General features: G+C 43.7%; 2 protein-coding genes across 6 annotated transcripts in view; one reads left to right on the top strand and one right to left on the bottom strand.

The window, feature by feature from the left end:
• Positions 1-235: 235 nt before the first annotated feature.
• Positions 236-17,359, top strand: LOC100672835 (ATP-dependent RNA helicase DDX19A). 2 transcript variants are annotated; one of them, XM_003417160.4, is made up of 12 exons: positions 236-388; positions 2,732-2,780; positions 3,540-3,590; positions 4,614-4,749; positions 7,477-7,569; positions 9,527-9,629; positions 10,006-10,120; positions 13,263-13,440; positions 13,839-14,076; positions 14,840-15,002; positions 15,535-15,726; positions 16,119-17,359. In XM_003417160.4, the coding sequence occupies exons 1-12, from the start codon at positions 332-334 to the stop codon at positions 16,178-16,180; spliced, it is 1,437 nt and encodes a 478-aa protein (XP_003417208.1). In that variant the 5' UTR covers positions 236-331; the 3' UTR covers positions 16,181-17,359. The 2 variants fall into 2 exon arrangements, with proteins under 2 accessions (XP_003417208.1, XP_010595115.1); XM_010596813.3 differs by lacking the exons at positions 236-388; positions 2,732-2,780; positions 3,540-3,590 and adding an exon at positions 5,043-5,103 and having other exon boundaries at positions 4,636-4,749.
• Positions 14,117-27,289, bottom strand: part of ST3GAL2 (ST3 beta-galactoside alpha-2,3-sialyltransferase 2) — a 59,202-nt gene continuing 46,029 nt past the window's right edge. For 3 of the 4 annotated variants that reach the window (XM_064273792.1, XM_064273794.1, XM_064273793.1), the window contains exon 7: positions 14,117-26,922. In XM_064273792.1, coding sequence (XP_064129862.1) covers positions 26,749-26,922 — 174 coding nt within the window. In that variant the 3' untranslated portion in view covers positions 14,117-26,748. The remainder of the gene's footprint in view (positions 26,923-27,289) is intronic. The other variant, XR_010318851.1, reaches the window with a different exon arrangement.

Genomic DNA, 27,289 nt, shown 5'->3' on the forward strand with positions numbered 1-27,289 from the left:
GTTATTTCAGTGTGAAGTAAGGTAGTGAAGTGAGGGCAAAACAGTTTTACTTTGAAGAACTTACGGATTTAAGGCACTACGAGGCAGGAGCAGGGAACTACAAATACAACGCGGGAGGTTTAACCACGCCGGAATAGGGCTGAAACATAGGGCCGGCGCGACGTGGCGCCGAATGGTGACGTTTTCGCACCTGACGGATCGGACGTCGTTCTCGCGCGCCTCCGCTTCCGGCCCGTGTGAGTGACGTTTTCGTGCCGGCGACAGAGTCTGGCCGGTGTTGTCTCGTGGTCTTCAGTATCTTTCCTCGTGTCCACCTCCTGCCCCCGGCACCATGGCCACCGACTCCTGGGCTCTGGCGGTTGACGAGCAAGAAGCAGCTGTCAAGTCGGTCAGTGGATTCTGCTCAAAGGGGCAAGAACGTAGCAGAGGCCCAGGTGGACCTGGGCTCGAGGCCCAGAGAGAGGGAGTGGTAGAGCAGGCCTTTGGCCAGCACGACCTGCACTGCTGCCGTGGGGAATAACTGCGCCCTAAATTTGCTTCTGGAAACCCTGGTGGCTTAGTGGTTAAGAGCTGCTTCTGGTAATAAAAAGGTCGGCAGTTCGAATCCTCCTGGCGCTCCTTGGAAACTCTACGGGGCAGTTCTACTCTGTCTTATAGGGTCACTGAGTCGAGTCAACTCGATGGCAGTGGGTTTGGTTTTAATTTGCCTCTGCGGCTAAAAAGACCAACATTGAGCTTTTGATCATCATCTAATCCAGTTAAAGACTTGTTGTTGTTAGATGCCATCTATTCGTAGCGACCCCATGTGACAGAATAGAACTGCCCCATAGGATTTTCTTGGCTATAATTTTTATGGGAGCAGATAACCCGGTCTTTTCCCCGCGGACCTCCAACCTTCAGGTTAACAGCGCAGCGCAAATATCTCTTCACTATATATTATTACCATTCCTGTGTTGCACCTGTTTCCCAGTGGCGTTTGTAAACAAAGGCAAACGTAGATGGTCATTCTGTTTCATTGAAATAACACATTTACAGGTTTAGATTTAATGTCTCAGTGTACTGTAAAGGTAAGATAAAGTTTAGATTTGTTTAGAGACAATGGACTGTTGGTAGTGACAATATAGACTATTTACTGAAGACTTTTCCTGTAGTCTGAAGCCTTCTATAGCTTTTTTTTTTTTAAATCTACTCAGTGTATTTTTTCATTGTACTTCAGATGAAGGTTTACAAAGCAAATTAGTTTCTTTAAACAGTTAATACACATTGTTTTGTGACATTGGTTGCCAACTCCACTACACGTCAACACTCTCCCCTTCTCAACCTTGGGTTTCCCATTACTAGCTTTCCTGTTCCCTCTTGCTTTCTTGTCCTTGCCCCTGGGCTGGTATGCCCATCTAGTCTGATTTTGTTTTATTAGCTTTCTGATCTTTGGCTGAATTCTATAACTTTTTAATGCCTAAATTACGTTTCTTCTCCAGCTATGCTTTGTTGATTTGGGAGTACTATCAGTTCATCAGCAGATAAATAAAATGGGTTAAACCTGGTGGAGTATAGGAAGAAGCTTTATAGTCTTAGCCAGGAAGACTGCAATGTGGGAAGTGCTATGAAAGAAGTAAGAACAACATCTTAAATGACCTCTGAAGAGGGAGAGGACATTTATGAGTGGGAAAATGCTGGAAATTTCTTGTGAAGAAACTTATATTTGAGCTGGATTTTAGAGATCGAGTCATATTTAAGATAGAGATGACGGCGAAAGACATTTTAGGAGGAGAAAATGTGCCAAAGTGCTGGACTTGCCTAGAGAACAGGAATCAAATAATTTTGGCTGCAACTTAAGGTGATTGGGTTGGAGTGGGGCAGTATAGAAAATATCGCAGGGAGTATACTTTAGACCTTGACTAAAAACTGAAGGAGAGGGGGCTTTATTTAGTAGGCTTGTGGTCCAGGGCTTGATTTGAGTATTCCTCAGAACCCGACAACATACCTTTACAATACCATCTGAATATCACACTTTACTCTTCCAATATAGAAAAATAGTTCTCATGACAGTGGAGAGTTGTTTGCAAATTTATGAATTATTGCTCTGCTTGCAACTTAGCAAGTTTGTATTGACTAGGAGTACGTGGCCAGGAGTAAAGGAGAAATCATTTTGTTCAAGCTTCTGTAAGATTTTTAAATCAGGAACTTGGGTTTGTCAATACTTTCATTATAAAAAATAAGTTTCTCCCTAATTTATAATCTAGGAGGTTGATAAGACAAGAAAGAGGGCTGTAATTTATTTGCTGAGTGTTGCCTGAATACAGCATGGGTTTTAGGGGTTAAAAAAAAAAAAAACCAAACTTATGAGATATTTACATCGTATCATTCTTTACCTAGAAACAAGCTGTGTTTGTGCCTTTGAAAGTTTATATTTGATATATGTTTATTGAAGGTTAGATGTCCTGGGAAGAGCATGAGTTGGGAGAAGAGCAGAGGTTTGAGATTGCTGACATACTTTTTCTTCCTACTATTACATTTAGTTTGCCCTTCCCCCTGTTTTTTAGGCTGTAGAAGAGATTTGAAATGATGTTTACACCCAGTCAATTCTACATCAAGCAAAACAAACCTGGCCCCTGAAGATGGGTGTTGAAGTAGCTCCTGCTAGGCTTTTACTAGAGACCTCCCCTGTGCCCAAAAGTCTTCCTTTAACTGGGTCACTTGCTTAACTCTACTTCCTTTCATTCCCATTCAGCTGAGCAGCTTGCAGATCAAGGAAGAGAAAATCAAACCAGATACCAATGGTGAGTGAGTAGTAACTACAAGCCAGGCACAAGCTACACATGTGCTTCTGTTTTGCACTCATTGCTGCAGTGTGAATAGGAGTTTTCACTTAGCCCAACATTTGGTAAATGATTAGAGAGCACTGGATTAGAGAGCCAGTAAATTAGGCTTAATTACTGAAAGGGATGTGTGATGTTTTCCAGATTTGATCCAGCCTCTCATTCCTTAAATCCAACAATCAGCACTGGAGTATACTGCTACTCTTTACTGGAGATGGTTTCTTTGGAAAATTATTTTTGTTTAATTTTTTGAAAGATAATTTGGGTCCAAAACTCAAAGTATAAAAAGTTGAAAGCCCTTCTTCCCATTGTGGTCCCTCATTTACCGAGGTCCCACTCCCCACCCCATCCCATAAGTAATCGCTGTTATTTGTCTTATTAATATTCTTTTGAAGTTTCTTTAAGCAAAAGAAATATAAATATAGATTTATATTCCCATTTTCTTTCTCACAATTAGCAAACTGTGTTTGCTAATATAATGCTGTATTTTAAATAAGGATAAGTTAGAGGTGACATTCTGATCATTGTGAAATTGGCCAAAATTTCTAGAAATTTAAAATTTTCTTATGCATTTAAAAACTTTCTAGAAATAAAAGTTCATTAAACATAAAGAAATGTGAACTATTTGTTTGATCACTTAAATAAGTTTTAGTATTTATATTGTCCCACCTTTTGGGTGGGTTTAATATTAGCCTAATTATGACAACTCTTTTTGTGTAGGTGTTATCAAAACCAATGCCACTTCAGAAAAAACATACGAAGAAGAGAAAGGTAACTGCTCTTTGAAGTCCTATCACCAGAGATAGAGTATGACACAAGATTTGGCGTTACGGAGCCCAGAGGCACTCTGAATTGTAAGATCAAGGAGACAAGGAAAATTGCAAAGGAGATTGAGAAGGAGCATTCAAAGGAGAATCAAAAGAGTGTGGTATCCAAGAAGCCAGGAGGAAAAAGTGTTTCACAAGTTAGGGAGCCAAATATTGGTAATAAGTTGATAAGAGAAAAACTAAAAGTTGATCATTAGATTGATTAGGCAATGTGGAAGCCATTGGTGAGTGTGAGAAGGGCTATTGAAGTAGAGTGGAGAGGTTAAAAAAACTACTCAGTGTGCCTTCAGAGAGAAAGGGAGGAAAGGCAGTGGAGACAACAAGAATAGACAACCCTCTTGGGTTTTATAAAGGGAAGCAGTGAGCTGGAACAGTAATTGGATGGGGTGTGGAGTAAAGGAGGAGGCAGATTTATGATGAGAAGTGTGAAAACATGTTCATTTGCTGATGGGAATGATCCAGAAGAGTGGGAAAATTGGTAGTGCAAGAGAGAGGGTCAGTGTCGGGAGAAATATCTTTGTAGGCAAGAAGCGATGGGATCTTTCGTACGGGGCAGGGAGGGTAGCCTTAGACTGGAACACAGGCTGTGCATCCGTAGTTACAGGGAAAAGGCTGAGAATATGGGCACAAATGCGGGTGGGTGTGGTCTTGGAAGCGTATGGAATTGCTTCTGAGTATTTCTCACTTGGAAACAGAGCCATCACATGAGTGAGAATGTGGAGGGTTTAGAGGTGCGAGGAGAAGGTATCAGTGGTATTAGTGAAGAGACGGAGAGCCAATGAGTGGACTATGGAAATGGAAAGGCTTACTGGGCATCTCAGACCCCACTCGGGTCTGGTGGTCAAGAAGTTAAAGTGAGGCCTGTCAGTGTGGTTATGATTTTTCTCCAGCGGTGCTTGGTTGTCCAGGTGCTGAGAGGTGGGGTTGGCCAGATGAGTATGAAGAAAACATGTTTTCTTCCTGACAGAGGACAGAGCTGCCCAGTCCTTACTCAACAAGCTAATCAGAAGCAACCTTGTCGATAACACAAACCAGGTGGAAGTCCTGCAGCGGGATCCAAATTCTCCCCTCTACTCTGTGAAGTCTTTTGAAGAGCTCCGGCTGTGAGTATTTGTTCTCTCTAACTTCTGTTCTTTGTCCCTTCTCTATAAAACTTAGCGTCTTAGAGATGGGTCTGTTCCTTTAAAAAAAAAGGAAAAACTTTAATGTGTTTACGTCTTTTAATAGGTAATAATTCACATGATTCAAAGTCAAAAAATATGAAAGTGTTTACAGTAATAGTTTCCCTCCCATCCTTGTATCTTGGCTACCTAGTTCAACTTCTTTTGGTAGGGATTTTTAAATGCCACAGATTTATTCATCATAGCTGAAAGTCTTTTTTCTTTTATGCTCTTAGAACTTTCAATAAAATATTGGCTGACAGGTGATTTCTGGATGTCAGGAACATTTCTTATTAGGTAAGCCCTTTTGTTAGACTCTAGGGTCTACAGTCTTAATAACAGTTTATCTGCTTTTATAAAATCTGTCAAGAGAGCCAAGTACTCATAATGGAAAGCTGCCTTGGACAGTTCTGGAATTAAAAAAAAAAAAAACCCAGAGTTGAGACTTACGAGTATATGTGTATATGGCATTGTGCCCAGGATGACTTCTAAGATGTCATTATTTTTAAGACAGAGAACGGAGCTTATTAAGATTGTATTTATGAAAGGTCATATCAAGTTTATTTTTTATTTTTAGTAAGTTAGTAGAGAAGTGTTTGTGGATTATTAGCTTGTGCACATGCCACTGGGCTGGGTCTTATGAGGAACACAAGACGTGTATTATTGTTACCAGCCAGGATGTGGATCATAGGTAGAGAGTAGCTGGTGAATATGACAGTGGTGGGATAAATGGGTTCTTTGCCTTTGTTCAGCAAACATCTGTAGTATGTCTCCTGTGGGCAAATAGGGGCCACATTCCTGCCAACTACTACCATTGCTTTAGATTGAAAGACAGTTAAAATAGCTAACTAGAACCAAATCAAATAATAGCTAAGAAGCAGCTTTTTAAAGTGTGGCCCATGTTCCAACTATTTAATTTCAACTTCAGGAAATTTTACTTGTCTATGTGTGTTCCTGTGTTGGGGGCTTTTTTCAAAAAAATTGTCTCCTCTCCTTTACTTCTGCTCAAAAACTGTAGCAGGGAGGTTAGATGTGCCTTATTGTTTCCTGATTCTGGCAGTTTGCTTTTCTAGGTGTCAGTGGTTTGGGTTTTTTCTAAATTCCTATCATTTAAAAGACTTGAGCTTTCATATCTACCACTGATGAGTTGTCCTCTTTGGAAGACAAGTTCTCTCTGATTTAGTTGTTGGTTGCCAAAGGAAACAAAGAATGAGACCAAGGTCACCTAATATACTTGGTCTGTTATGGGCTTAAAAATTTGAATTTATCTGCAAAATAAAAGTATTTAGCAGGTGGAGGCACTTGAATCACTTGAGTCTTGACTTGGTAGTGACTGTTTCCTTGGCAACAAATCAGAAGCTGCAGAGCTTTACAGCCTTTCCTTCCAAACAGAAGACATCAAAGCTTATGTTTTCAAAGTTCTTTGTGTGTGAAAACAAACGTGTGAGAAAAATTTGCCTTTTAGAGAGTCTGTTAAATACCAAGGAACAGCTTAGAAGTCTTGACCTGTTTTGACTTTTCTTTAGAAACGATCATGTGTGATTTTTGTTAACCAAACCCGTTGCCGTGAAGTCACTTCCAACTCGTAGCGACCTTATAGGACAGAGTAGTACTGCTTCATAGGGTTTCCAAGGCAATAAATCTTTACGAAAGCAGACTGCCACATCTTTTTTCCTACACAGTGGCTGGTGGGTTCAAACCGCCAACCTAGCAGTTAGCAGCCAAGCTTTTTAACCACTGTGCCACCAAGGCTCCTGATTTTTGTTAAACACCCTGTCAGTGTAGAGGTAGTAGATAGCTTATTGTAAATGTGACATAAGAGCAGCTTCGATACTTGTTATGGAGCCACTTATTTAAAAAGTTAATGCTTTTCTTTTCTTGATTTTGACTAGACATAGTAACTGAATCAGAACATTTATAAAGTCAGTGTGATAACTGAATCCCCCGTGCCTACTTACCATTGATCAGCTACTAGAAACTGGCTTAATCAATGTTCTTACCTGTTGATTGTCCCAAGTATTGCTCAGCTGATTTGGGCAGACAGTGGAACACAAGAGGATTGTAGTTCAATTTAACATCTGCATAAAGAATTAAAACTATAATCCCATTCTATGAAGAGATTCCTAAATCTTAGTGGCATAGTAAACTGAAAAAAAAACAAACCCATTGCCATCAGGTCGATTCCAACTCATAGTGACCCTATATGACAGAGTAGAACTGCCCCATAGAGTTTCCAAGGAGCACCTGGTGGATTTGAACTGCCGACCTTTTGGTTAGCAGCTGTAGCCCTTAACCACTACGCCACCGGGGTTTATTTTTAGATATTTTTAATAATTTATTTTATGCTGTGAATTAATAAATACCACTCTCTTGCTGTGCCCAGGGAACACTTGTCGTCCAACGCCAACCAGATTTGTGGGTATGCTGAAAACATGAATTTCTCCAAGAGAGGAACCTGTTTGTATTTTATGATTTACATAATAGTTTCAGATTGAGATTCAGTTTGGAAAGATAGTGGTTTGGTTTTAGATAGCGTCTTTTAAGACGTAGAAAAACAGGACAGAGCTAGGAAACACCATTCCTTGCTAGATATACGGAAAGGGAAAACTCTAGGCTTTGAAAACAATTTCAACAACTAGGAATCCATCCTCTCTCTCCTCGGCCTCGTAGGAAACCACAGCTTCTCCAGGGAGTCTATGCCATGGGCTTCAATCGACCCTCCAAGATACAAGAGAATGCATTACCCATGATGCTTGCTGAACCGTGAGTATGCAGAAACCCAGAGTGCTCCTTTTGAGAGTTTGGTTTAACATCTTCCACAACTATTATTGTTCCTGAGAACAGAGTGGCCCATTTGGACCAATATGTTTCTCCAGGGAAGCAGCTTGGTCATTATTTTAAACTTTTTCAAGCCTGCAAAAAAGTATGAAGAACAATACCAAGAACACCTCTGCAGCCCTGTCCAGCCAAGAAATAAAATGTCATTAATCTAGTGGGCAGTTGGAGCCACTGTGTTTCCCTACCCTCTCACACCTCTGCAGAAGGTAGCACCATCATGAAATCCCTCACACTTTCTTTCACTTCTGTTCCATGTGTGTGTGTCCTTCAGAACCTGAAGAGTAGTCCACATGTTTTTAAACCTTACCTAAATGGTATCATAATTACATAGCCATTTTTTTCACTCAACTTTATTATTATTTTAATGACAAAAACACCACCTGTTTCCTTGATAGTGGGTTACATGAAGTGAAATGTAAAAGTTCCCTGTAAAACATCTGTCTGGAAAAATTTGGAAATCAGTAATGGTGATGCTTGTACAACATGTTGAATACAATTAATGTCTCTGAACTCTACATGTGAAGGATATTGAAATAGCAAATGTTTTGTTAACGTGTATAATTACCACAACAAAATACATCTGACTTGGTATCTTGCATGTTCCATGAAGATGGGAAAAGGGAACATGCAGAAAGCACCTAGTCCCCGAAACTTATTACTGCTCGGCAGAAAATGTCACTGGGGGCTTGTCTGGGCACAGATCTTCCTCTGCAGTCTTGATTTCCTTGGAGCCCCTGGGACACAAAAGTATGGCACACCTTCAGGGAATAAAGTTGTGCTGGAGTCTAGGATAAGGATTTCTTGGTGTGAACTCATTTAAAACAGCCATTTCCCTTAATTTTTAAGCGGGTTTTTTTTTAAGCAATATATAAAAAGTTTATCAAAGTAAGTTGTGCTGAATGCAGAAAGCCTGCATAATATAGAGAGACATAAAGGGAGAGGACCCATATTTCTGACACCCAAAAAGAACATTTTGACATGATATCTGTTTTTTGTTGTTGTTCTTGTTTTTTTTCCCACTTTGCCACCTTTTTGGTGTTTGTTCCAGGGTTAACCGTAAGATGAAAACTGCAGTTTTGAAATTGCGAGGGTGATTGACTCATTAGACAGTCTTTGTCATTATTGGCACCAAAGGGTCTAGTTTAAAAAGTTGAAATCGTGGTTTGTTTTGGGGTTTGGATGGGCCGTATGTAATTTTCAAGATCTGCCTCAATTTTAACTGTTATGTCAGCAGTCCCCCATTTTTGAGACCTTTCATTTTTTTTTTTTTTGGTGGTAAAAGTATATATAACAAAACATTTACTATTTAACTAGTTTTTCTGTGTACAATTCAGTGACATTAATTACGTTCATCATCTTGTACAACCATCACCACTATCCATTTCCAATTTTTTCCATTACCCTTAACAGAAACTCGGTGTTGCCTAAGCAATGGTACCCTCTTTCCCCTTCCCTCCTGCCCTCAATAACCACTAATAAAATTTGATCTCTATATATTTGTCTATTCTAGATATTTCATGTAAGTGGATCATATAATATTTGTCCTTTTTTGTGATTGACTTAGATCACTCAGCATAATGTTTTCAAGGCTCACCCATGTTGTAGCATATATTAGGACTTCATTTCTACTTATGGCTGAGCAGTATTCCATCCTAGGTATATACCACATTTTATTTATCCATTCCTTTGTGGTTGGGCACAAGGGTTGTTTCCACCTTTTGGCTGTTGTGAGTAGTGCTGCGACAAACACTGGTGTACAAGTATGAGTATCTGTTTGCATTCCTGCTTTCAGTTCTTCTGGGTATATACCTAGGAGTGGAAATGCTTGGGCAATATTTGTTTTAACCGGTGTTATTTTTACTTCTGTCCTTCTTTAATCCAGCCCACAGAACCTGATTGCCCAGTCTCAGTCTGGTACTGGTAAAACGGCTGCCTTTGTCTTGGCCATGCTCAGCAGAGTGGAACCAGCAGACAGATATGCCCAGGTGAGGGTTTGGGGAGCCTAAGGGCACTGGCTGGCCTGCCCTGGGATGGGCAGCACCATCTGGTGGGGATTAGGGTGCTCTGGAGGGGTCTGAACATTTCTGATGTCTCAGACTGTGGCTCAGGCAAAGAAGGTTAGTACACTGAGCCCTGGCCTGGGTAGAAATCACTTGGAAACAACACCCCAAGGCCTCTGTAAAGCCAGGGCTCCCTAAGTAGCCAGGGCTTCGGTCTGCAGCCAAAAGGTAGGCCTGGCTGCAGACACTGTGGTCCCCTGCACTACTTAGGTAGTAGTAACAACAACATGCTTTGTTGTTTAGAACCTATTATGTGTTGCTAAATGGTTCTCTCAGACTCATCCTTTGATTTTCCAATCAGTGTTTGTGCCTCTCCCCAACATACGAGCTGGCTCTTCAAACTGGAAAAGTGATTGAACAGATGGGCAAATTTTATCCAGAGCTAAAGCTTGCCTATGCTGTTCGAGGCAATAAATGTGAGTATCAAGGGGTGAGACCAAAGCAGTGGGTGGGGATGTGGTTGGGCGTTTGAATTTTGAAGATGTAATGCTGATATTCAACTTTGTAGTTTAGTCTGACCCTAGAGCCCAACTGCATTGCTTTTAGAAAATCTATTTAAATACTTGCTAATTTGTTAATAGTCTTCTTTATATCAAATAAGACTTCAGGTTGTTATAAAATACCTGCACAGGTCATGGCATGTATTTTTTAAATCTAGCATTCTTGACCAAAAAGACTCAATGAGTCTCCACTGAGAAGGTTTTGAACTCAGCATCCAGAGTTCTGGAAGCTGTTTACTAGAGTGGGATTAACAACATCAAGGACAGTAGGTTGGGGTGAGATCCCTTACTTTAAAGGTAAGCACAACTTCAGTAAGAGTAAACTGAGAGAATGTACAGTTCACTTGGTTTTATCAACATCGGAAACCGTTCAGTTGTTTCTTCCATGTGTTCTGCAGAATGTCACGTAGAGAATGTGGGTTAAAATAGGGAGGAAGCAAAGGTTTTGAATGAATCATTAAATGGGTCATTGAAAGTTATCAGAATGTAGAAAATGCCTACAGATCGGCAAGAAAACAGCAAGCAGTCTAGTAGGAAGATGGACAAAAGAGGCCCAGTTGAACAGGCACTTCACAAAAGACGGAACTCTGACAGCCAATAAACATGAAAAGGTGATGAGCCTCATTACAGGGAAACATAAGTTGAAACTACCATATACCTCTCGGATGGATAAAAATTATGAAGCCTGATAATACCAAGTAGTCGTACAGATGTAGGACGAGTGGAATATTCATCCACTCAAAAAAAAAAATTTTTTTTTTTTTCTTTTCCTGGTGAGCGTATACATCAGCACAGTCTCTTCAGGAAACAATTTGGCACTACCTAGAAAAATGGAAGAGAGAGATCCCTTTGACCAAACATTTATAATTGCTCAGAGCAGCAGTTCTCATGGTCTTAGCACTTCCTTACACGCAAACATTATTGGGAAGCCCAAAGAGTTTTTGTTTATACAGGGTATATCTATATTTGCCATATGAAAAGTTAAAACTGAGAAACTTAAAAAATAACAATAAAAAACTCATTACAGATTAATATAAGAAATGTACAGTGACACCTGTGAGAGCTAGAACTCGATAGGACTTCCATGTTTGTCCAGGTATTGCAAGTTTCTGCCTTTGACAGGGTGTATTCTTGCCACTTTTCTGTTACTTGTTTTAGTGGAAAATATTTGAATTTCCTTTCTCTGGCGGGTTTCCGCCTTACAAACACGTTCTGGCTTTCACAGGTTTCACTGTATGTTTATGAAAAATAACTATATTTCCGAAGTGAAAAATACAAGCTTAGCATTGTTTTTCATTTTTCTAAATCTGCTTATGTATACAATCTGTTGTGAGCTGTAATTTTTCTTGAGGCAGATGAAGAAAATCTGTCCTTTTCAGATATTTAGAGATTCTTTTCTGATGTTTCACCAAAAATTGACAAATGGTAATTGCATAAAAGGTAGTTACAGAGTGGCTTCTGAAACCATATTAATGAACTTTTTGTATTCTGTTACATTAACATCCCTTGCTGCCTCTTGCGCTTTGAATGGCTTTTTTGCCCATGAATGATTTTCTAACATCATGTTTGGTCATTTGGAAAGTGTTGGTTTACACTTCATTATTCAGTATCAAAAAATTGCGAGCGTTATATCACCACTGATCACATCAGAGGACCTCATTAGTATTGGGAAGCTGTCCAGGTCAAGGTTATCAGATGCAAGTTTTCCCGAATTCTCTTTATCTCTTGAAAGACCAAAGGTTATCCTGGCAACAAATACAATTGATTGTTTTAATTGAAGACATAAGCCTACTTTGTTCATTTTTATGAAAATGTGCATCAGATTCCAAAGTTGAGTATCTATACTTCGTCAGTCAACAGACAAAAATGGATAGTTCAGTTCACCACACAATCGTAAAAGTGCATTTCCTTGAGATAACCTTCGTGCTTTGGTGTGCAGCAGAAGCACTTCATCCAGAAATGATGAGGGTGGGTATTCATGTGTTGGTTTAAAGTTCAGTTTTGACTGTCAGACAGTGGGCATTGGAGACCCACAGTGTTTTTAAGGGTTAATTTAAAACTCTTTCCCAATGAATAGTTGATGAATCCTAAAGAAAGGCCAAAAACCCCTTACTGTCAAGTCATTTCCGACTCATAGCAACCCTATAGGACAGGAGAATTGTCCCATAGGGTTTCCAAGGAGCAGCTGGTAGATTGAACTGCCGACCTGGGTTAGCAGCCTAATGCTTAACCACTACATCACCAGGGCTCAATTTCTCCAGTGATTTTATTTTAAAATATACTTCAATTTTTAATTCTATTTATTTTTAAAATAATTAAGACATTCATGTATTTCACAACTGGAAAAGCTGTATGGTAGGTTTTCTCCCAGTCTTCCTTCCTCACAGCAACCACTGCTAGCCACTGTCTCCTGCGTCCTGCCAGCGGGACTCTGTGCAGTTACAAGCAAGTGATGGTATATATGCATGTACGTACGCATATGTATTTTAGAGGTTGATCCATACCAGCTCCGAAACAATTGCCTTATACCTTTATTGGTGTCATCAAAATGGTTAAATCATTTTCACCTCCTACCAGCTCTAGTTTGAAAATAGTTTTTTTTTTCAATCAAAGAGAATTTGTACATAGCAAAACTGTACAAGTAGAATGTCTACATACCAGATATCAAAGCAAAAAAAAACTCATTGCGCCAAGATCCTGACTGAAAACTACAATTTAGGACGGAATCACTGAACTGTGAGTGAATGGAGGATAGAAAAGAATGAGAGTAACGGTAAAGAAAAGTCATAGACAGTGTTGAATTATAGGAGAAAGTAGGAGGGCGCTAACACTTATTGAGGGTTTACTGTGTGGGCTTTAATCTGACCACAGTGCAGTGAGATAGGTATCATTATGCTCATTTTATAGAAGAAGAAACCAAGACTTGAGGATAATGTTCATGTATGTTTTGAAATCTGGAATTAACCCTTTTCTGCTAGCTCTGGAGGAATGGGCGCACTTTGATTTCCAGAGCTGGTTTTGCCACCAAAACACAGAAAACATCTTCTTGTCTACACAGTGGAAAGAGGACAGAAGATCAGTGAGCAGATTGTCATTGGCACCCCTGGGACTGTCCTGGACTGGTGCGCCAAGCTCAAGTTCATTGACCCCAAGAAGATCAAGGTGTTTGTTCTAGATGAGGCTGATGTGATGATAGCCACTCAGGGCCACCAAGATCAGAGCATCCGCATCCAGAGGTAGGAACTGCTTGAGTAAAGTGGACGTCCTCAGCCTCCTGATCTGCAAGTAAATGTCTTCTTGTTCTGTGTTGTTTTCCTCCATTACATCTAACTCTCTTCTCTCTCCAACACTTTTTTCTCTCCTGCTGTTTTCTTTGCTTCAGAACCTTCAGAAGCATTTGTTTGATCAGCCATTTCCATGTCAGCACTGACCGTAGTCCCAAGCCGGGGTTGAGAAAGGATCTTTTGGAAATCTACCATCCCCTTGCCTACCCCATGTCTCCTACCTCCTCCCTGCGGTCCTTCATTCCCCTTTGCACCCTTCTTGGGGCCATCCTGGCCTGGGGAGGCCATTCTTCTATTTCTACCAGTCAAAAACTCAGGGTCATGCAAAATACCTGGGACTTGCCTTACAGGATGCTGCCCAGGAACTGCCAGATGCTGCTTTTCTCTGCCACCTTCGAAGACTCTGTATGGAAGTTTGCCCAGAAAGTGGTCCCAGACCCAAATATTATCAAATTGAAGCGTGAGGAGGAGACATTGGACACCATCAAGCAGTATTACGTCCTATGCAGTAACAGAGACGAAAAGTTCCAGGCCTTGTGTAACCTCTACGGGGCCATCACCATTGCTCAAGCCATGATCTTCTGCCATGTGAGTAGCAGCGGCAACAACAGCACCACCTGCCTGTCTGTGGGGGAAGAGCAACAGTCTCTTCCCTTTTTTTTTTTTTTTATTCGTTTCTTGACATGGACATCTTCAAAAGTTTAGGCTAATAGTGTTTCAGGATTTCTCTGAATTTTTTTTTCCCCCTCATGATTATATTTAGGGTAAATATCTTTGTAAGGTTGCTACCCAGGTGACATTGTTACTTCCCATCGGACCATACCAGGCGTTTTCATTATTGGTGTTAAGTATGCTCACTGGGTTACCATGGGCTCTGCCAGATAATTCCATTGTAAAGGTGCCTTTCTGTGTGTATGTTAACAAGGAATCAGTAGGGTTATAAAGTTGTTTTAAAATAGTAATTAAATAAGATTTATGTATATATTTGCATATACGTATTATCTTAGAAACCCTGTGGTGTAGTGGTTAAGAGCTGTGGCTGTTAACCATAGGGTCAGCAGTTCAGATCTGCCAGGCGCTCCTTGGAGACTCTATGGGGCAGTTCTGCTCTGTCTTCTAGGGTCTCTATGAGTCAGAATCGACTGGACAGCACTGGGTTTGGTTTTTTTTAGTTTTGTATTATCTTACATTTCCATTTCTTGATGTAACTTGAGTGACTTTTGAAACATCTCAAGAATTTGGCACTTTTAGGAAATTTAACCCTTAGCTGCTAAGTTTCAGGTAGAGTCTTCCAGATGAAAACTAGTCTCTTCGGGTACCTTCAGTTCTCAAAATGTTTTCTTCTCTCCAGACACGCAAGACAGCTAGTTGGCTGGCAGCAGAGCTCTCAAAAGAAGGCCACCAGGTGGCTCTGCTGAGTGGTGAAATGATGGTGGAGCAGAGAGCTGCAGTAATTGAGCGCTTCAGAGAAGGCAAAGAGAAGGTTCTGGTGACCACCAATGTGTGTGCCCGTGGTGAGCAATAATAGGTCCTGGTCTGCCAGGCTTGGGTTCCCAGGCCCCCTTAGAGAGAGAAATCCTTGTTTATGGGAAACTCAGATGGTCTGGGGGGACAGCGGGGAGGAGCAGGTTGGTGGTGACATTATTTTCTGGGAGAAACTGTTTGGATTTCCCTCAGCAGTTAGGAACTTTCACAAGAGCCAGGAGTCCTGGCTCGGTGGGAGCAAAGGTAGAGCCATCTGACTGGCTGAGGACGGAGCCTGCTCTCCTCAGGGTACCCGGTAAGGTTTTAGCTGCATCTCCAGATACCTGTATCAGCAAAGCTGTCTTACTGGTTTCATAATGTTGTTAGCACTTGCCAAAGTCCTGGCCTGTTCCTCTGGGTTGTGCTACATGCCTCTATGCTACCGGGTCCCCAGGTCCCAGAGCTGACCCACCCCAGACTCTTCCCTCCCCCAACGTTGGTGGATCTCAGCCTAACTTTGGGCGACAGTGATTTTGTCTTGTGTCCCTAGTCTTACTCTATCGCCAACTCTGCTTCATACAGGTATTGATGTGGAACAAGTGTCTGTCGTCATCAACTTTGACCTTCCCGTGGACAAGGATGGGAACCCGGACAACGAGACCTACCTGCACCGGATCGGGCGCACTGGCCGCTTTGGCAAGAGGGGCCTGGCCGTGAACATGGTAGACAGCAAGCACAGCATGAACATCCTGAACAGGATCCAGGAGCATTTTAGTGAGTCCCTGGCGTGTCCTCTGCCAGGTGCCCTTTGCCAGCCATGGGGGTGGGGAAAAGGGGGGGTTTTCCTGCGACCCCAAGAGAGGCCTTTGTTCCCGACCACATTCTCCTCCTTTCCTAAGATAGGAACATTCTCAAAGACCACACATGGAGGCCCCGGGGCTCAACTGACAGTGCCTTCTTGGCCGGGCTGATGGGGCTGGGACTCTGTTGCTGTAGCAGCGACCAGCACCCTGCCGACTCCTGTTTGTGCCCTGCAAGCCTGTGGGGTGAAATGAAGGATTGCTGTAGCTGGAGGCATGCAGAGACCTGTGTCTGTCCTCTCCCTGCCCCAGGTGACTTTAGCCATGTCTCCACATGTTGATTTCTCTTTGCATTTTTTTTCCCAGATAAGAAGATAGAAAGATTGGACACAGATGATTTAGACGAGATTGAGAAAATCACCAACTGAGAAGCTCCACCTGGAATGGTGCCCACCCTTGGACTCCCCTGCTCAGGAGATGAGTGCTTTCACAGCGTAGGACCACAGCCACCACAGAGATGAAGGCGCGAATAGTGAAAACTACCTACCTCATTTTAAATTACATTTGGACTTGACAAAAATTTGTGCAAATTACAGGGAGGAGGCGGAGAATTTTTGCATTGTAGAAGAGTTTAGTCCTTTTCCCCCTTTCCTAAGCCAGTGTTTTCCCACTTTATAGTAACTTGGTTGCTGTTGGTGACCTCCAGCCCCAGGGTTCCCTGCTTGCCTTCTAACTGGGGTTGCTTGCACCCGCCTCCAGCCCCTGAAGAATAGACTCGAGGGGGCCCCAAGCACAGCGTCAGCCTCACCACCCTGTCTGGAGCATGAGGGGTGTGCAGTAAGGAGGCTGTGAGCTGTCCCCTCCCCTGTGCCTTTACTGGAATGCCACACGAATGCTTCTCCTGCCCTGGCACTCATCTTATTTCTTCTAAAATCTAGAAACTTTCCTTCTGGTTCCCTCTACCTCTTCTCTGTGGCAGAAGATATTCCTGTCTCTCCCTGGGTGTGCACTGGCTATCTTTGTAAACCTGACTTGGGAAGAAACACAGAAGCCACCGAGTCTGAGCTCATCACAGAAGTCTTCTTGGCGTGGGTAGATGAGCCCTTCAAAGATCTGGGCCTTTGTTCTCCATCTTCCTGAGTCTGTGCTGAGGCTCCTAGCGGTCAGTCACGGCAGATGGGGTCGCCAGTGATTTTCTGGGCACCTGCTGGGCCTAGCTAGTGGATTCTTAACCATCAGATGGCACAGTATTCCTGTAGCTGAGCAGCCGGGCTTGGGGAGGAAGTTGTGACCAACTGTAAGCTCTGATGACGATGTTCATCCTGAATAGTGGACTTTGTTGGCGGCTTTAATTCATAGGTTATATCGATAAGGACTGGTAGGTTACAGCTGTATGCATCACTGATTATGCTGAGATTGAAGAATCATGAAATGCAGTACTAATGATGATTTTATTTTTGTTTATTAGACTAATGTTCATTTAAAAATATATGAAGTGAAAACGCTTTCTATCCCTGCATCTCCCATCCTTGTTAGCAGCTTTGTGCTTTCTATTTGCATATATCAGTCCACTGTTTTACAAAAATATGAACATTCTATTCATGGTATTGTACAGCCTGCTTTTTCACTCATCAGTAGACCTTGTTGCTCTGTCTGCGCACCAGTGTCCACCTCACTCTGGTGTGTAGATGTCCCAGCCTCTAGTGACAGGCATCTGGGTTATTTTCAGCATGTTGGTATTACCGTCCTCTTACTTACTTTGGGCACTCATGTGAATCGCTCCGGGATATATACATTCCTAGAAGTAGAATTGTTGGGTCAAAGAATGGGGACATTTAAGATATGATGCACTGGCAATTTCACCTGCCAAAAAGTTTTTACCAATTTATGATGGCAGTGATATATAAAAATACCTCTTACCTCACCTGTTTGCCAAAACTCATCAATTTTTAAAACTTTGCCAGTTTGAGTGGTAAAAAAAAAAAAAAATCATTGCTTTTTTGTTTTTTATTTAGTGAGGTTTGGCACATTCTCAGTTCACTGGATATTTGTATTTCTCTTCTGGGGAATTACCCGTTCTTGTCTCACCGTTTTACTATTGGATTGTCAATCCTTAATGACTTTTAGCCATCTTTGTGTATTAGGAAGACTTGACTTTGTCATGAGTGGTGGATATTTTCCTAGTTTGTTTTTACAAACCCAGTTTTTTAATGTTAATTTAATGATGTCAGATTTCATTTTGATTTTAAAGAAATCAATTTCACATCATGGTTAGAAAAGCTGTCCTCATTCCAGCATTATAAAAAATTTCCTCGTGTTTCTCTATAGAGGCAATTCTTTTTTAAAAAAAATAATTTTTATTGTGCTTTAGGTGAAAGTTACAAATCAAGTCAGTCTGTCACATATAAGCTTATATACGCCTTACTACATACTCCCACTTACTCTCCCCCAATGAGTCAGCCCGCTCCCTTCTTCCAGTCTCTCCTTTCCTGACCGTTTTGCCAGTTTCTAACCCCCTCTACCCTCCCATCTCCCCTCCAGACAGGAGATGCCAATACAGTCTCAAGTGTTCACCTGATACAAGTAGCTCACTCTTCATCAGCGTCTCTCTCCAACCCATTGTCCAGTCCCTTCCATGTCTGATGAGTAGTCTTCGGGAATGGTTCCTGTCCTGGGCCAACAGAAGGTTTGGGGACCATGACCACCGGGATTCTTCTAGCCTCAGTCAGACCATTAGGTCTGGTCTTTTTATGAGAATTTGGGGTCTGCATCCCACTGTTCTCCTGCTCCCTCAGGAGTTCTCTGTTATAGAGGCAATTCTTGGACAGTAAATTTGCTAATTCTTATAGGTCTTAAAATGTTGTTGTTCAGCCCTGCCTGTTCAGCTGTGAGCAACTAACGTTACCTGTGAGGGTGAGCACAAAGCTGAGTCATCACAACTCCTCATGGGGATTGCGTGCCTGTGAATGAAAGACACGGAGGGTTCTGTGCGTAAAGTGAGCTTGGGTGGCTGAGTTAGGTATAAGAGAGTGACTGCAGGTACATGTGAGGGGCAGATGCAAGCCACAGCTGAGGGTGGAAGACAGAAGGAAGGTGGGGGCTGAGGGTGCAGTTATGGAAAGTCATGGGCAGGGGACAAGGTGAAATGAGGGGGACTGGGAAGCAATGTGAGGTGGATGACATAAAGGGAGACAGGCCAGGTAGGACATGTCAAGGAGGGAGCTGGGGGGAAAGGGAGAGACAAAGGCAGCCAAAGTATGGGCATTCCAGTTCAGAGGACACATGCTTGACACCTGCTCTGATCCAAACACACAACAGTGACACATAAAATGTTAAAACAGAAAATAAGAAATTTCCATGGACTAGTAACGGAGCAAAAATGCAAAGCGGAGAGTAGGGCAGGAGACAAAAGCTTTTGGTCTCCAGTCCAGAAACAAGGATTAGCTACAGGATGTTTAGATCGGTGAGTAAAGGTACGTAAAGGTAACAGAGTAAAGAATGTAACTTAATTTGGTCTTTGTCCTTGGTTCCTGGGAGATAACTCTCAACCCTTGGAATTTTCTGAGTAATTGAGATGCCTTTATATTTTTTATCTATATAGGGCTCCAGAAGAGACCTGACAGACTAAATGAGGTGACTCTGGTCGGGCTGGCCAGGCCAGAAAGACTACCTCCTGATTTCAACTGAACTCAGGGTAGAAGGGCATGATTCAATCAACCACGACTATGTAACGTGCCCAACGAAGACTCTGGGTATGGAAGCTCCATGGGCTTCCTGGTTAGTGAAAGACACGTGGGAGGGTAAATGCGTCCATTTTTGGGACAAACTCCATGTCAGAGCTTAGGACCCTCCTAGTCCTGTCCTGTGTGTGTCTTCATTTTGTGTGTGTATACTTTTTTTTTTTTTTGCTGAAATTAAGTGTAGCATTTTCCATCTCTGAGTCATTTTAGTGAGTTACTGAACCCGAGAGAGCCAGAACCAGCGGGTTAGAAATGAGGGGGGCCTGAGTGGGGCCGAGCAGATGGATCCTTCCGTGAAATAGGACAGGGAGGGAACAGCCGCGGCCTCTGTTTGAAGTTCTGATTACAGAATGAACATATGAATGGGCCCAACCAGTTGAGGCTCGGTTGGAGGGCACTGAACTAACCAGTTGTTACTTTCTGCACAATTTTTCTGTAAGCCTAAAACTGCTCTGAAGTCTATATAAAAAGAGAAATATCCCGCTGAGTGCAGATGCCATATGCCTTTTCTACTTAACCAAGATTTCTCCCTGGAGAAACCACACTGTAAAAAAAAAAAAGCCTGTATTCTCAGGAGCAAAAACAGTTGTTGGATGGAAGGTGTTAATTCTGTGTTCTCAGAGGACTAGGCTGCTTCCTACACACCCATGGTTCAGCAGGCATCATGGGGTGGGGGATCCTCTTGCATCTTCGGGTTGATTGTTACCTAGGCAGAGACTTGCTGTAGAAGCTGTGATTTTCAGGAAGGGTAGTGAGAAGGAGCGTTGATTTCTAATTCATACTCAGCAATAATCTGATTTTTTAATACAGTTATATAGAAATTTTGTATAGTTTTGGGATTCTGCCCTTCCCCTCACCTAGCAAGAAGTGATGCTTTCTTACAACTGCCAAATTTGTCACAAAAAGCAGTTCCTTGCCTGCAGCTGTTCACAGGTAAAGTAATTGCTACCCTTGGCAGGAAGCCAGCAAGCCAACCAGGTGAGCATCCCTCCCAGGCCATAAATCCAAGGGTTTCTCCCCAAAAGAGCCCTCTGTGCTGTAGAAGGCATTACTGTTCACCTTGATGTGGTGCCCCTCCTGAAAGAGGCTTAAACTTCCTGGCCATACTGAGCCGTGGCTATGCAACTTGTTTAGCATCAAGGAAATGAAAGCCTCGACAGAAGCTACAGAAGCTTTAAGAGCCAGTGTGTGGTTTATCAGGTTCTCTTTCCTCTGGCCCTGAGACCACAGATTCACATGTTAGCTTGGGCCCCTGCATGACCACGATGAGCAGAGCCCTGGGATGGACGTGTGGCTTGAGTGAGAAATACACTTTGTTGTTTAACCCATTGGGATTTTGAGGCTTTTTCTTAGTGCAACCTAACCTACAGCTTATCCTAACACGACTCCCTCCGCCCCATGCAATGGCTGTTCCCTGTCCAGCCACCGAGTGCTGATCCCGATGTTGGTAACCACCTCCATGTATACAAACACCATCATTATTGATGTGCAGGGGGAATCAACAGGCTCATTCTAAAATCCATATAGAAGAACAATAAGGTGGGAGAACAATTATAAAATGAGAATAAATAATTCCCTGTAATATCGGGGCACACACACCACTGAAACAAAGCAGCCCAGACACAGACCCAGACACATACACGGACACTTGAATCATGGCAAACAGTTGATAAATTGAGCTATATTCAAATTAAGAATTGCTGGTTATCAAAAGCCACCATTAAGACAATGAAAAAGTCACGGAGCGGGAGAAAATAATTGCAACACATATAACTGACAAAGGGCTCTTACCCATAATATATTTTTAAAACTTCTATAAATCATTAAGAAAAAGAGAAGCAACCTAGTAGAAAAATAGGCAAAAGGCCTGAACAGGCACTTCACAAAAGATATCCAAATGGCCGATAGTCATGTGATAGGTGTTTAACTACCTTGATCATCAGTGCAGATCGAAACCAAAATGATATATCATTACATAGCCCGCAGAATGGCTAAAACCTGCAAGATTTACAATACCACATGTTGGCAAGGATGTGGAACAACTGGAACTTCTTGAAGAGTATCAATTGGTATAACCACTTTGGAAAGCAAGTTGAAGACACATGTGGTCTATGAACTAACGATTGCATTCAACAGGATAACATATACTGTTGCCTTTATAACCATCAGAGAGGCACAAGTGCACCAGGAGATGTGTACAATGTTCGTAGCAGCAGTATTCAGAATAGCCATCTTCATTCCAATAGATAGTCCTGTGATAATATCCTATACAACAACGAAAATGAAAACAATAATTACAGCTACATACAACAACATGGGTGGATCTCACAAATATAGTGAAACCAAGCCACATACAGTCAAAAAATGCACACGCACAAAACACATACTGTATGATTCCACTTACAAAAAGCTCAAGAGTGAAGAACAAAACCATAGTGTTTAGGGATGAATACATAAACACGTTCCTATTGTCCATGTGTTCAGATGATGAAAGTATACAGAAAACTGAGGAAGTAATTACCATGGACTGTCAGGACAGTGGTTACCTGGAAGGTGAGAGGGGCTTGTGCTTGGCAAGGGGGATGGGGCAGTGGGAGGCTTCTGGGATGCACACACAAACTGCTGGTGGTTCTGTGGGTGTTTTCATATTAAAATAATTCATTAAGCTCTATATTTTTGCACATTTATTTTTATGCTTTTTCTGTACATGTATTATACTCCACAATAAAAAAGCTTTTAAAAATTAATTTTAAAGAATGTATTCGTGACAGGGACACCAATATCACTGAAGAGCTCTATGGTGGCTGTCCTCTGTAAGTGGGAGTAACAGTGGGAGGTGCTGCCCAGAATTGGTTCCTTGACCTCACTGAGAATAATGGGATCGCAGCACAGTAAAGGCCAGGAAGACAACTGTCCCGGATAAGGTAGGCACGTTTACCATAACAAGCTTCAGTGTGGCAGAGTTTTGGCTTACAGGGATTTGGAGCAATAGCTTACTGATCATAGGGGTGCTTAGAAATGAAGTAGGTGGTGGGCAGCCTGCTATGGTACTGCTTCACGTGTCTGAGAGGTAAAATTCTAGGTGTGCTGAAAAGAAACCTAACGTGAGTAGAGAAGGGAATTTGCAGCTTCTTACCCATTTCCCAGACCTAAGCCAGCTCCCAGACCTGGAGTCCCTTTGTCAAGGGTTCTTTGAGGAACAGTCATTTGCTGTGCTCAGGTGCACAGCATGAAGGCTTTCCAGAGAAGTCTGCATCTATTCACTGAAGTGACAGTGCAGTTGGGAAAGGGAAACACCCAGACATTCCTGATTTTTAGCTACTGCCCCTGAGACCTGAAATGCCATTGTTGTCCACCAGTTAGGGTAGGAGTTTATGTAGGGCAAATGACAGATGGAGCCTTGGCCCAAGTCTATTTAAAAGTGGATCCAGTGAGACCACAGGCTGATATTGGGTAATTTCCTCAGTCCCAGAAGGAAAGCGGTCTATTTACTATCTGGCAAAATCCCCATACTGGCAACCTGACCTGTAGAGTCAGGATTATTATGATTGAACAGGCCAAACAGGAGCCCCTAGAACTGCCCTCCGCCTCATCTCCAAGACATTAAGTCCAAAGTCAATAACACATCTCTGTAGGACTTGCAGAGATAGGTGCCACCATCAAAACCTGAGTTATGCAAGGGCAGGTAATTCCTACCTCATCCTATTTACTCACCTATTTGATTGATGTCAAAGCCACATGGGTCTCATGGAGAATGACAATAGATTAATGCAAACTTAATCAAGTGCTCATGCCAACTTACAGCTCCAGATGTGGTATCTTCAGTGGATCAAAGCAACACAGTCCCTGGCCACCATGAAGAAACAACGCAATGCTTGGTGAGACCCTGTGGATTCTGGGGGCAACATGTACAGCATTTGAGTATGCTGCTCCAACCAGTTAGAGTAACCCGGTAAGGCCACCAGCTTTGGGTTGCACCCTGGACAACATTCTGCAGCAGGTCCAGGTTGTGCTGCACACTACCCTGCCACCTGGGTTCTCAATGCTCAGGTACAAACACGGGCAAAGATGGCCAAGGGTGAAACCCCATCTGCTAGCAGTAGCTCTGCCCAAGAAGGTTCTTGCCTTCTGCCTAGTTAAGATGTTGGTTTCCTTTGTGGCATGGGAGGAGTGAGGCATGGAGAAACAGCAGGGGCCATGCAAAAATGCAGAAAACCTCTCCTAAGCTCACCCCCCAGAGAGGTCTGGGTGGCCAAGCTTGTGGCACAAATTCTCAGTTTGACTAATGTTGTGACATGCCCAAATGCAGCAGAGACGCTGATGGAGACCTTGGTAATAAAGCATTTATGGAGAGGTGCCAGTCAAATGGCTACAGGACAGCCACTGTGAAAAGCTGCTGCCAGGAACTCTTTCCAATTAATTCCTCTTCTGGAGACAACTACAGAGGAGACAATGAGTTGATTTTTATGAAGAGTCACAGACCCTCAGATTTAAATGTCTTAGGAACTTCAGAGCACAGGTTCAATGGAACTAGGCTCCTTAAGGGAAGGGTGTCTAGAGTAATTTCCCAACCCCACTAACCTTCCCCACTCCGACCTCGGAACATTCTTAGCCATTACTCAGTCACATCTGCCCATTCTCAGATATACCTTTCCATGATTCAATGCATTTCAGAACAGAAAACTGACTATATCATTTTGTTGTTGTTGTTGTTGTTTTAATTCAGAAAGAGAAAGAAAAGAAAATAAAAAATATTTGTTTAAATAACTATTGCTGAAAAGGAAATCTGGGCTGAATGCTGGGACCTACCTCTTCCAGAACAAGGATTTAATAATAGTTTAAACAAAAAGATAAAGGAACAAAAAAGGAATAAATTATTCTGCTCAATACTGTTTGGCATAATTGCATTGTTTTTCATTTTCTAAACATTCAAAATAGCCTCTTCTGGAAGCACTGAGACGCGACTGGCAAGAATGGCTGGTGCCTTGACTCTAACATTGTGGGGAGTCCTGAGAGAGACATTCCACTAATGGCCTCCCAAACCCATCCCCATTCTTTACTCCTCCCACTTCGGGAATTAGGAAGAAACAGACTCAAGCAAAGATCTCAATATATTAACTTAGGTGTGCCCACTGCCCCACCCCAACCCTCCTCCATCCAGTAAACTCCCCTGCTGATTACCATTCCCCCAGCCAGCTGCAGGAACTACACCAATGGCCAGGAGGCTGCCTGGTGATGTCAACTCACTAAGAAAAAGGGTGGGATCTGTGTCAGTCACTATCGGGAGGGGGAGTCTTTTTAGTGGTTTGGAAACTTCACAGAAGCCCTTCCCCCCCCCAAACTTCCCCAACCTTGAAGGGTTACAATAGTATCCAGCAGCTTCCTCTTGGGACTTAAGCTGGGTTCAGTCATGCAAACAGCTTCCAGTTGTAACCCCTGATTGTTAGCTTCCCAGTCCTCCTAGAGCTGGAAATGGAAAGTGGGCAGAGAAGGCAGGACAGCATGGGCCAGGGGACCATGAGGTGTTGGGGGAAGAAGCATGCAGGGGGGCAAGTCTATTCCTCCCAGCTAGGCCCCTGGCTATTTGCATGGCCAGCTTAGAATTTAAAAAGAATCTTTGTTGGTTAGCCAGACCTGGCAACTTCAGGTTAACTAAACTATGTGCCCAAAGCAAGTTCCACCCCTAAGCAAAAGGTTTCCTACTGCTCTTTGGGGCAATGGGTGAAGGAGGAAGGTACATACACCAGACAGCTAGGCACCCCATCTCCAGCCTTCCGTTCAACCTGTTGTTCTTCCTGTGTGTGTGTGGGGGGGGGGGGGTGGGTTCTGAAAGAAGCAGCTGGGGCTTAATCCCAGGGCAAGTTTTCTGATTATTTTCAGATTAACAAGTAGGCTAGTGAGGAGGCCCAGAGCCTAAGGAGAAACACTAAAAAAGACGGGGGTGAGTAGTAGGGGCTGAGCATACACTTCAGTGAGAAGCACCTAATTTGATGTGACAGGCTTCCTTGTCCCCTGCACTGTTCCTTACACCTATATTCCAGAGTTATGCCCTAAGCGAACTCTGCCCCAAGCACGGGGTGAATAAAATTGTCTAATTTTTCTGGTGAGACACTAAATGCCCTGGTCAGAAAGGCCAAACCATAGGGTGGCCAAAGGCTGGGAGGGGGGAGAAAGGACGAGGGGACCCACGTGCCCTCTATATTTTCACGGTGATTGCATTTCTTTGGTGGGTTTACACTCGCCCAACTGGCCTGATAAAGAAAACGTGGAGTCTGAAATCCTCTCCGAGGTCTGGGGAGATTTGGGGGGCTCTAACTTTCCTCCTAGCGTTAAAGCGAACTTCTGGAAACCACTTAGACCGCTGCGCCTCAACCACCAGAAGGCGTCGACGAACCCCACCTCAAACCCCATCCTGAGGCCACGGGCGGGGGAGGCCTCCCCGCGGAAGCCCCCTTATGCGGGGAAGGGGAGTCGCCTTACCATCTCCACCTTCCATACCCACTGAGGAGGTCCTGCCCCGAGCCTTCCCCACCATCTCCTCCTCCACACCCCCGATGGGGTCAGACCGGCAAGCGGCTGACACGCTCCTTTTAGCGAGCCTGAGAAAAGTACCTCACCGAGGCCGGGACAATTTCTTAAAAAAAAAAAAAAAACTCAGACCCACTTGCATCAAGTCGATTCTATTCCGACTCACAGCGACCCTGTAGGGCTTCGCAGAACTGCCCATAGGGTTTCCAAAGCTGTAACCTTTACGGAAACAGACTGCCACATCGTTCTCCCGTGGACCAGCTCTGTGGGTTCGAACCGCCGACCTTCCGGTCGGCAACCGAGCGCTTTACCGCTATGCCACCGGGGCTCCTTAACTTTGCCTTAAAAAGCATAAAATAAAAACCTATCCAAAAGCGTGAGGGAGTGGGGAGAGAGCCGCCGCTGACCCGCCTCCCAAGGCCATTGATTGGAGGAGACGGGCCCCAACGCTGGCAGTTCTCCTTGAGTCGCATGATTGACTGAAAGAACCCGAGCCCCACTCGACTGCGGGCTGATTGGCACCACCCCCGGCCGGCCCCCCGAGTCTCGTGATTGGCGGGGACAGCGGGCACCCGCTCGACTGCAGCATGATTGGTCCAGCCCCGGGCTGCTCCCGGTTGCCTGGAGGGGCAGCGCAGGGCCCAGGCCGCCGCCCTGGGGTGGCCCGCAGTCCTGGCGCAGAGCGCAGCACCTCGCGGCTGGTCCGGAAGGGTGGCGGCAAGGCCGGCTCAGTTGCCCCGGTAGACCTCGATCTTGCTGGCCTTGGCCAGCATGTCGATGATGTGCGCCTCGAAGTCTGCGTCGTGCACGCCCGTCTTGCGGAACTCGCCCGCGTACCGGTTATTCTCCCAGTAGTGGTGCCAGTTGCCCCGGCTGTCAGCCCCGAACCCGTACACGTTCACCTGCGGGGAAGTGCAGGGAGGGCCGCTGCGTCGGTGACAGTGGAGAAAGGGCGCGGGGCAGCCATGAGTGTCTCGCGCCCTGACCCACGCTAGTAGGGGAGGAGAAAGAGGACGCAGGACAACAGCCAGGGAGGCTGACGGGTCATCAGTCCCCCTCATCAGTCCCCCTCATCAGTCCCCAGCGTGAGAGACGTAGGGGACACCCAAGCCTGGCATTAAGGACATCGGCTCCCACAGGGGTTACTGTTGCTTCCTTTTCAGTTCTACTTCCCCCACCTCATTACATCAGGAAGAACTTCTCGGCTTGGAACTAGCATATGACTCCTCCCCAGTATATGCTAACATCCTTTGTTAATTTTTTTTTTAA

Source organism: Loxodonta africana, chromosome 21 (genome assembly GCF_030014295.1).
Source record: "Loxodonta africana isolate mLoxAfr1 chromosome 21, mLoxAfr1.hap2, whole genome shotgun sequence".
NCBI lineage: Eukaryota > Metazoa > Chordata > Mammalia > Proboscidea > Elephantidae > Loxodonta > Loxodonta africana.

Excerpts from the sequence above, each read along its gene's own strand:
- LOC100672835 (XM_003417160.4), top strand. The coding sequence starts at position 332 with ATGGCCACCGACTCCTGGGCTCTGGCGGTTGACGAGCAAGAAGCAGCT. Across the intron at positions 2,781-3,539 it reads AATCAAACCAGATACCAATG|GTGTTATCAAAACCAATGCC; the intron begins GTGAGTGAGTAG and ends CTTTTTGTGTAG. Across the intron at positions 9,630-10,005 it reads CAGCAGACAGATATGCCCAG|TGTTTGTGCCTCTCCCCAAC; the intron begins GTGAGGGTTTGG and ends TTTTCCAATCAG.